The sequence below is a fragment of the Trachurus trachurus genome, assembly GCF_905171665.1.
Source record: "Trachurus trachurus genome assembly, contig: scaffold_166_arrow_ctg1, whole genome shotgun sequence".
Classification (NCBI taxonomy): domain Eukaryota; kingdom Metazoa; phylum Chordata; class Actinopteri; order Carangiformes; family Carangidae; genus Trachurus; species Trachurus trachurus.
This window is the reverse complement of record NW_028155216.1, coordinates 85,510-95,307: the sequence shown is the minus strand read 5'-3', so window position 1 is coordinate 95,307 and position 9,798 is coordinate 85,510. Positions and strand designations below refer to the sequence as shown.

At 41.8% G+C, this 9,798-nt stretch overlaps 1 protein-coding gene across 2 annotated transcripts; it reads right to left on the bottom strand.

The window, feature by feature from the left end:
- Positions 1-1,092: 1,092 nt before the first annotated feature.
- On the bottom strand, positions 1,093-9,531 carry LOC311007992 (leucine-rich repeat-containing protein 39-like). 2 transcript variants are annotated; one of them, XM_084001422.1, is made up of 6 exons: positions 9,402-9,531; positions 7,858-8,201; positions 6,209-6,365; positions 4,174-4,310; positions 2,767-2,912; positions 1,094-1,263 (listed from the first exon to the last, which is right to left on the bottom strand). In XM_084001422.1, exons 2-6 carry the CDS (start codon positions 8,101-8,103, stop codon positions 1,203-1,205), a joined length of 747 nt encoding a protein of 248 aa, XP_083857548.1. In that variant the 5' UTR covers positions 8,104-8,201; positions 9,402-9,531; the 3' UTR covers positions 1,094-1,202. The 2 variants fall into 2 exon arrangements, with proteins under 2 accessions (XP_083857549.1, XP_083857548.1); XM_084001423.1 differs by lacking the exon at positions 9,402-9,531 and having other exon boundaries at positions 1,093-1,263; positions 7,858-8,196.
- Positions 9,532-9,798: the final 267 nt, after the last annotated feature.

The window sequence follows — 9,798 nt, the reverse complement described above, 5'->3', positions numbered from 1 at the left end:
GAAATAAAGTCAGAGGTTGGAAGACGATCACATACCGTCGTAGTTCCCACCATAAACGGCGATTCGGCGGCGTTATTCTCATGACTCGCCACGAAACCGAAAGTAAAGAAACCTGCATTTCCTCTACCACTAATAATAACAAAATAACGATAGAGACAGAACAATATATTCATCTAAAATGGACCATTAACAAGTGGTAACGTAGATTCATCCACATTAACATGAGACTTTTTTATAACCAAATAGAAACTCCTTGTTGTCCCTTTAATATTAATTTAAATCACTTGCTTTGAGCAGCCTACTCTGTCGTATGAAGTATCCAATCATGTTGAAAAGTTTTGTGCAATGGTATGGAAATGTTTGTATTGTTTGTTAAGTGGATTTATAAAACGCAAAGGTGAAATCCGCCCATCTGATTGTTTGTTAACCGTGGTATATTGAGCATATACCACGGCTACTATTCTAAAGCCTTATCACAGCGTAGGCTATCACTCCGCCTCAGGCACGTATGACTGGTGTGAATGGAAGTTGTTGTCATGTATCCATGACAACGGACTGTTGCAGTCGGTAGCAAATACAGCTGATGTTTTTACGATGTTAAAAAATGGACAAAAGTAGTTGAATTCACATGTTTAAGGTGAACTTTCACCTCCAGAGGGTTAACAATGGTAGAGGGGACTGAGCAGTGACAGAGGAAAAGACGAGATGCAGAGCTACTTGGAGCTAACGTCTGGAGAGGTGGGACTATTTTTTTCACAGTGAGGCTATTTTATTGAATAATATGTATTTCTGGTTGAATAAAAGTACATGAAATTGATTGCGTATCCCTCTTTCATATTGCCTTTATTGGTAACCGTTTTATAAAAGCAATATATCACTCCAGTCTGTGGTGCTCATTATACCACGGCTAAGGGGCGTTGTTCGGCCTGACGCGAAGCGGAGTATGTGTTTTTATTGGGTGGCAAAGCAGTTTCCCCTTGGGGATCAATAAAGTTTTCTAATCTAGTTCTAACAGGTTGTGGTTAGACCGGGTCTAGAGTCCGTCTCGGCGGCGGTGGCGTCTGGACTCACTGATCCGATGTTGGACAGGGTGAACGTTCCCCCCGTCAGCTCCGACGTTCCCAGCTGCCCCACGGCGCCGAGCGCCTGCAGCCGGTTCAGCTCCTGGGCCATGTCCAACACGCTGAGCAGCTGCACCTTCTTCACGTTGGGGACCAGCAGACCCTGACTCGTGTCCATCGCCAGCCCCATGTTGTGAGACGCCTGAGGGCAAAGAGACACGGTCACCACGGCAACCGCACAAACAACAACAGCAATGACGACAACGACCGCAGCACCTGAACCTGGATCATCAGTGATTAGATAGAAAAGATGTGAAGCATTTTATAGCTACGCTGCTACAGGATTAGACTTCTCCTCTCCTCCCCTTCCCTCCTCTCTTCTATTCTCCCCATCTCTCCCCTCCTCTTCTCCTCTCCTCTCCTCTATTCTATTCTCTTCTCTCCTCCTCTCTTCTTCTCTCCTCTCCTCTCCCCTCCTCTATTCTCTTCTCTCCTCCTCTCTTCTTCTCTCCTCTCCTCTCCCCTCCTCTATTCTCTTCTCTCCTCCTCTCTTCTTCTCTTCTCTCCTCTCCCCTCCTCTCTTCTCCTCCTCCCCTCTTCTCTTCTCCCAACTCCTCTTCTCCTCCTCTCCTCCCCTCTCTTCTCCTTCCCTCTCCTCTCCTCCCCTCCCTTCTCCTCCTCTCCTCTCCTCTCTTCCCCTCTCCTCTCCCATCTCTCCTCCTCTTCTCTCATCCTCCCTTCTTTCCTCTCCCCTCTTCTCCTCTTCTCTCCCCCCTCTTCTCTTCTACTCTCTTCTTCTCTCATCTCCTCCCCTCTCCTCTCCTCTTCCCTTCACTCTCATTTCCTCTCCCTTCCTCCCCTCTCCTCTCCTCCCCCCTTCTCTTCTCCTCTCCTCTCCCCTCCTCTTCTCTCCTGCCCTCTTTTCCTCTCCTCTTCCCTCCACTCTCCTCTCCCCTCTCCTCCCTTCTTCCCCTCTACTCTTCTCTCCTTTCTCCTCCTCTCCTCTCCTCTCTCCTCCTCTCCCCTCTTCTCTCCTCTGGTCTCCTCTTCTCCTCTTCTCCTCTCTCCTCCTCCTTTGACGTGGTGTGTGTTTGAAAACAGGGTACAAAAAATGTCCCTATCAGGGGAACGTTAGTGATTTTTCACAGGATCTGAGGGTTAAACATACATTTGCAAGGCTAAGCTTAAAACAAATGTGTATTTCTGTTGCAGGTGTAAAATTGTGGCATTCACAAAGCAAGGAACTGAAAAGTTGTACAAGTATGTCTCAGTTTAAGAAAATGTTTAAAAAAGAAAAGATAAGCGTCTACAAAAAAGAAGAAGGAGAAAGAGAAAAAGAAGGGAAAAAAAGAAAAGATAGATAGACGAGTGGTGTCCACTGCTATTTTGTTTGTTTTCTTGTCACTACTATGTTTCATCATCTTTAATATTTTGAAATAGAGTATAATATTGGTGTTGAAGTAAGCCAATGTAACTATAACAACAGAGAGGGGCAGGTACTATAGGTTTTCTTCATCCTGCTCCTTTTCATTCATGGTGACTATGTGTACATTATGTAAATATGCGCAACCCTGTGTATACCATGAATGGAATAAATCAAATCAAATGTCTAAATACAAATATGTAGGCAAAAGTCCAAGAATAGATGTATAAATAAAAGTGACAGAGTGCGGGGGGCTCACACTGTGTCTCCACCACCACCCACCTGTGGATGTCCTCAGGTAAACACTGCAGTCGGTTTCCTCCCATGTCGAGCCACTCGAGCGCCGGCAGAGCGACCACGCAGTCCGGCATGCCGGTGAAGTCGTTCATGGACAGATCCAGGTGCTGCAGGTTCCTCAGGTGTCTGAACTAGAGAGAGGGGACACACAACAGACCTGAGACCAGCAGCTGGACCAGAACCTCTGGATGGAGAACCTTGTTATTCATGTTAGTGCTCGTGCTATCAATCGTCTCAGAGGTCAGTTTAGTCTGAAGAGCTGAGAATTTGTGGAAGTTAGTCGACTCTCAAACTTAATAATAAAAGTTTACTGGACTACTCCCCCAGATGTTTAAAGGGATAGTTCAACATTTTGGCAAATTGGCCCATTGCCATAATCCCTATAGTCATAGCAGTAGGTTCGTTACCTTTAGTTGTCGGTGCAAGCTGTTTTTAGAACGGCGGAGCAGAGCCGTGAGCTGCTCAGAGCTACGCTACGGAGGCTCATGGGATTTCTTGGTTTCCACTCATCAAACTCATCAAATACACAATCCAACAACTCCACAACGCTCTGGTGGACAAGTTGTGACCTGCACATTCGCCACGCTATGAGATAATAACACAACGTTACCACACAGAGTTGTTTTAGAGGGAAATTCATGCAAAACCACTGATGCACGTTGCCTTCAGGGACAGTTTTTCATCAAGCAGTCTCTGCATTTACCTCTAAAACAACTTGATGAGTTTGATGAGGGAAACCAAGAAATCCCATGAGCCTCCGTAGCGTAGCTCTGAGCAGCTCACGGCTCTGCTCCGCCGTTCTAAAAATAGCTTGCACCGACAATGAAAGGTAACGAACCTACTGCTACGACTATAGGGATTATGGCAATCGGTTTCAATTTGCCAAAATGTTGAACTATCTCTTTATTAAATGATTAAAACACCTTTTACTACTGTAACTAACATGGGAATGCAAAAATAAAGTGGTTCTTTTATCAAAGTTAACGATATTGTTTGGACAGAGCAGGTATTATCCCTGTCACTGATTTAATAAGGGATGTCATCTCACCAACAGTGTAACATGAGTTTAATGAACTGGAAAGATTAGCAACATTTATTTTTCATTTATTCCCAATGTATATATTTTGTATTACTTAGATTAGTAGATTACAGTTGTATATAAACTGTTCACTGAGATATTGCTAAAATATTTCTATATTCTTAGATAAGGGTCAACTTAGAAGTGACATCATCTAAAATTCAGTTTACGGCACATAGTACTGTGGTAACTCGGCTCTGAGACCGGCATTTAAGATTCAGTCCTACACAAAGTCTGATTATAACTAACTTTTAAGTGCATCTTTCAGTCAATAGTTTGTTTTACTCATAAGTCGACTCCTATCTGGTCCGTACCTGGTCAGGGAGGTGGTCGAGGTCCCGGTTCATGGCCAGCTCCAGTCTCTCCAGACTCTCACAGCCGCTCAGCTCCTCGGGAACCACCTGCACTCTGTTGTAGCTCAGCATCAGCTCTCTGAGCCGCGTCAACATCCCTGAGACCAGAACCAGAACCAGGAGGACACATGGTGAGACCGGCTACAGGGTCGGTCTTCTAAACCCAGGGGTGCAGATCCGATGCCAGGATTGGGGGGGACACAAAAGTGATTTTTTTTGTTTGTTTGTTTTGCCCATATGCAACTCATACCATGCCAGGAAAGGCAAAAAAGGCGACCGTACACATCAGCTCCCTTATGTGCAGATTTATTAGCACATCAACAATAGTAACGTTTCGAGCGCACTGCTCTTCATCAGACTAACTCATACAAAACAGACGCCCCATTTTTGAACCTTCCCCTGAGGGTCACATGATGAGTCACATGGTAAAGGGAATGTCCAACCACAAAAAATGGAAAATAATAATGTTAACTTTTCCATTTTTTGTGGTTGGATTGCTCCTTTATCTAGTTCAAGGTTATAGGAAATTGAACTTAAAAATAGGATTAAATCTAAAATATGTTAAATCTCTAAACATGATTAAAATGTAAAAAATGTGATAACCTTGTATTAGACTTTGAAAATTAGCCATCCTATTACTAAGAGGCGCCTCTAATTTATTAGATCTTTATGACGGCCAGTCGGCCTGATGGGTGTTGATCTATTTAAATTATGATTGAGTTTTGACAGATATATTTTTTGTATGTTTTTATTTTGCACAAGGTGTGTTCTGATTTATACATTCCCTTTACCATGTGACTCATCATGTGACCCTCAGGGGAAGGTTCAAAAATGGGGCGTCTGTTTTGTATGAGTTAGTCTGATGAAGAGCAGTGCGCTCGAAACGTTACTATTGTTGATGTGCTAATAAATCTGCACATAAGGGAGCTGATGTGTACGGTCGCCTTTTTTGCCTTTCCTGTCTACATTTTTGAGGCCAGCACCTTTTAAACTGGATGTGCGCGACCTTGTCTACTCTTTGTACTCATACCATGCCGCCATAAATCACAACTCCGCAGAGTCTCGGCATATCATTCAAAAAGTCCTGCACAGGGAATCATTTATTGTGCTTATACCTTTCTTGTTTATTTGTCCTAAACAGCCAACAGCGCGTATCACTGCTGTTATATTAGTAAATTATAATTTAAAGGGTCTCGGACATGTAATATCTACTCACATTCTTATCTTTTGCCTCCCACCGACCCTCCCAGATCTCCAATTCTTCTCACCATCTTCCTTTTCTCCCAGTGTATGGAACTTTATGCATGATTAATTGATATGGATGAATATATAAAATATACAAAAATATGAATCCTAAGATTGAGGGGGTCGTTTTCTTTAAAGCCTGCTGATGTCATCAGCGTCTGTGAAAGAAACTACCCATCATTTGCATCGTAGTGGAGGAGACCAGAGGTGGAATGTGGAGTCAGAAATATAAAGGGCTAACCCAAAAAAATCGAAGCTTCGAAGCTTCGTTCGTTGCCATGGTAATCGATCTTTAAGTCCGTGATCGATTGTTTTTTTTTTCTTCCTTTTTTCCTTTTTGACACGGTTCTCATCGGCAATTGTTACATTAAAATGAGTAGGCGACTTGGCATCCTGGAAACCTGCTTGATTTATGAGATATGCAGTGTTTGTTTGCCATAACTTTCATTATTTCCGCTACGACCCCCCCCCCCCCCGATCGATTTTATGTACGCGAAGCTTCGATTATCAAAATATGATAATCGGGTCAGCCCTAGAAATATATTTGTCAAACATTATTTGTTCCACCATTTCAATAATTTCTTTTTAGATGTGAGGAATGTGAAGTCTGAAAATACATTTGTTAAATTTTGAATAGTTTGGGGTATTTTTATTGGGGGGGACAATTCATGTTTTTCAGAAATTCCCGTTCCCCCCGGGATCTGCACCCATGTCTAAACCCCCTCTTTGATCTGTCGGAGCTACTACTGACCGATCTGTTTGGGGATTTCAGAGACGCCGTTGCGGGACAGATCGAGCACCAGGAGGTTCTGGAAGCTGGAGATGAAGTGAGGGATCTTCTGCAGTCCGGTCCGGTGGAGCTGCCACTCCTGGACCTGGTTGAGCTGGACCAGACAGCCCGGTAGGACCTGCAGAGACAGACACTCACATCAGACCAAGGGCGTCATTTATGATATTTAAAAAAACAAAATTACTGGATTAATCAAACAATAATCGATTATTATATTAATTATCAACTATTTTGATAATCTAATAATCAGTTTGAGTAGTTTTTTTAAAGAAAAAAAGTCCAAATTCTCTGATTTCAGCTTCTTCAATGTGAATATTTCTGGTTTCTTTGTTCCTTTATGACAATAAACTGAGTCTCTCTTTGGTTTGTGGACAAAACAAGACATTTGAGGACGTCGTCTGGTGGTTTGAGAAACACTGACTGATGTTTTTCAACGTTTTATTGAACAAACAAAAAATCAATTAATTGTTTAAAATAATCAACAGATTAATTGATAATGAAAATAATCGTTAGTTGCAGCCCTATACCAAAAAGTAACTGAGTTAGTAACTGAATTACTACATAATAACAGTAACTATTGAGTTACTTTTATTTCATAAAATGCTCAAATGTGTTAGACTAGTTGATGGACCGAAAAAAAAATGTATAACGTAAACTTTAACAGGTGTAGCCTATTACTATTTTCTGATGGGACTTCTTGAGTCAAGTAACGGCGCATTTTATTGTCAGTAACGGTAACAGCGTTGTAACGGGGAAACAGTAACTTTTTTGATTACTGTTACTGAAAAAAGTAGCGCCGTTATTTTATGACCTAGACATAGTAATCCCTGGTCATAGTTGGTCAAGTCCATATTCTGCTCAGAAACATAATGAAAAGAGCCACAAGGCCAAGAAACAGTCTTAAACGGTTGGTTCATCATATAAAAGGAGAAAAGACACTGTCCCAAGGAGGTGATAGTCATATCACTGAGTTAAAAAGTTAAGTGTTATCTCAAGTCAGCTGTCTGGTCTCAGTAGCTACTGAATTGGCTTTTCTCTCTGAATCAAATTGTTTTTTTTGCATTGTGCTATTGACAAGCTGTGATGTGCTATGTTCATAATGCTTCATCCAGGCAAGATAATAATACTAATAGTGGTAAATGACTGAAAGGTGGGGATGACAAAATAAAGAGGTAAATAAGCCTTGTCCTTTTATCAAAGTTAATGATTTTGCACTTTTCTGCTTAAAAAAAAATCCCTATACAGACAGATATCTTAACCCCCTCCAAATGTTTAACCCAAAGCTACGCCCCTGCATCAGACTGAAGACTGGACCAGGACAATCTGACAGATTTACCTATTTAAACTTGCACTTGCACTTTAGAAACTGGCACTTTATACCAGGCACTTTACAGATCACATGCACTTTATGTATAGGTATGAATGTGTATATGATTGTGAACCACTGTATAATTCTTGTGCATTTCTGTCTGTTTGTGTGTTACCTGCTAAGGGACTACGGATGCAAATTAGCAAGTTGCTAACTCTGACGCATTTACATTTGTGCACACGTACGAATGTTCATTAATGTGTATTGTCCCTTTTAAATAAATAAATAAATAAATAGATACCTTCCACTCCTCCTGCTCGATGCGGAGCACCAGCCGTCCGTCCTCGGTCTGCAGCTTCTGTCTGAGTGGAGCCAGAACGGCCCGGTCCTCCCAGACCCCCAGGCTGAGTCTGGAGCGCCGCTCGGTGCCGCTCCTCCTCCTCTGCTGCTCCTCCTCGTCCTGCTCCTCCCTCCTCCTCTTGATCCGGGTCTCCCACAGAGCTCTGACCGAGCCGATGGAGCCGCACACCACCACGCCCCCCACCATGGTGACCACGACGACGATGACGTCACAGCGCCGCACGGGGAGACAGGCGAGATGACCTCTGACCTCTGAGCTGCAGCCTCGCTCTCCTCCTGATCATCCTGTCGTATTATCACCAGAGGAACAAATACTAAACATTTCATTTCTTTGATTTCATTTCTATTTTACTAAATAAATTGTAAAGAAAACTGTTTTTTTGAATTATTCATTTAATTGAGGCCTGTATTGAGGCTGCATTTTGTAATAATGTAATTAATTTCACCTCATGATGTAATATTTTGTAAAATCTGCCACATTTTGTAATAAAATTCTTTAACGCAATATGTAATAAACTTTGCTGCATTTTGTAATAAGTTGTTACATTTTGCACAAAATTATTATTAAAGTTTCTATATAAAAAAAGTGCAACACTTGTATTTTGTAACTAATGCAATATGTAACAACTTATAACAAAATGCGGCAAAGTTTATTACATATTACGTTAAAGAATTTTATCACAAAATGCTGCGTTATTACATCATGAGGTGTTATTGCATTATAATGCAACTTTATTACATAATGTGGCACTACAAGGCCTAATCTATTATTTTTATTATTTAAATTAATGTGTGTTTTTTTATTTTTTTTTTATCCTTTTTAAAGTTATTAGGGAGAGATTCACCTATATTTAATTGTGCTTCGTTGCTCGATGACAATAAAGGAAAATTGAAATTTACAAGATAACAGAAAATCCTCATTTTGGTGAAATTACAACAGTGATTTATTTGATTTGATTTGTTTTTCATTAATCTTCACGTTGTCAGTTACACAGAATGAAAAAAAAGTACATTTACTCTGAGTGTATCTTGTTAGTTGTATTTTCATCAGTGCTGTAGTATTACAGTGCAGTAATATAACAATGTAGTGTTATTGTTGTGTAGTATCACAGTAATGGACTGTTGTGTTACAGTGTTGTGGTACTGTAGTCTAACAGTGTTGTAGAACTACAGTATAATTACAGTAGTATTATCATAGCACCACTGTGTTATTGCAGTACTGTAGTATTACAGTGTTGTATTATCAGAGTACAGCTGTACAGTGTTGTAGTAGTATCACACAGTACCACAGTGTTAGTGTTGTAGTCGGTGAACACTGGTGTCATGTTGTAGTTAGTGTTGTATTACTATAGCTCTGTAGTATTGCAGTACTGTGGTACTCCAGTATAACAGTGAGGTAGTATTATTACAGTGTAGTAGTATTGTATTGTAGTATTAGTGTAGTAGTACTGCAGTACTACACAGTCTCAGTGTAGCAGCTCTCACCTTGTCTCAGCGCAGCGGCAACAGTCGTCGTCCATGCTGAGAAATTTGACCTCAGATCAGATCAGCTGCTGGTTAATTTTAGTCAGAGTCTCCAGGTCACGTGACCGACCGATACCCCCACCTCTTACCCTCTTACCCCCCTCACTCAGAGTCACATGACTGGGCCGGTCCTGGTCCTGGGTCCAGGGAGAGGAGTCGGGGTCTCTCAGCCAATCAGAGCGGAGGACCACCCACCTTCTCTCTGACCTCTGGAGTTTCTGACCGCGTGTCCTCCTGCACGTTGGGACGTTGTCATGGTGACGGCAGCATCTGGTCCACACACAGCAGCAGCCCTACAGAACAAGGATGGGATGTAGGAGCTCAGTGCATCATGGGAGTTTGGTGAAAGAAGCTAAAA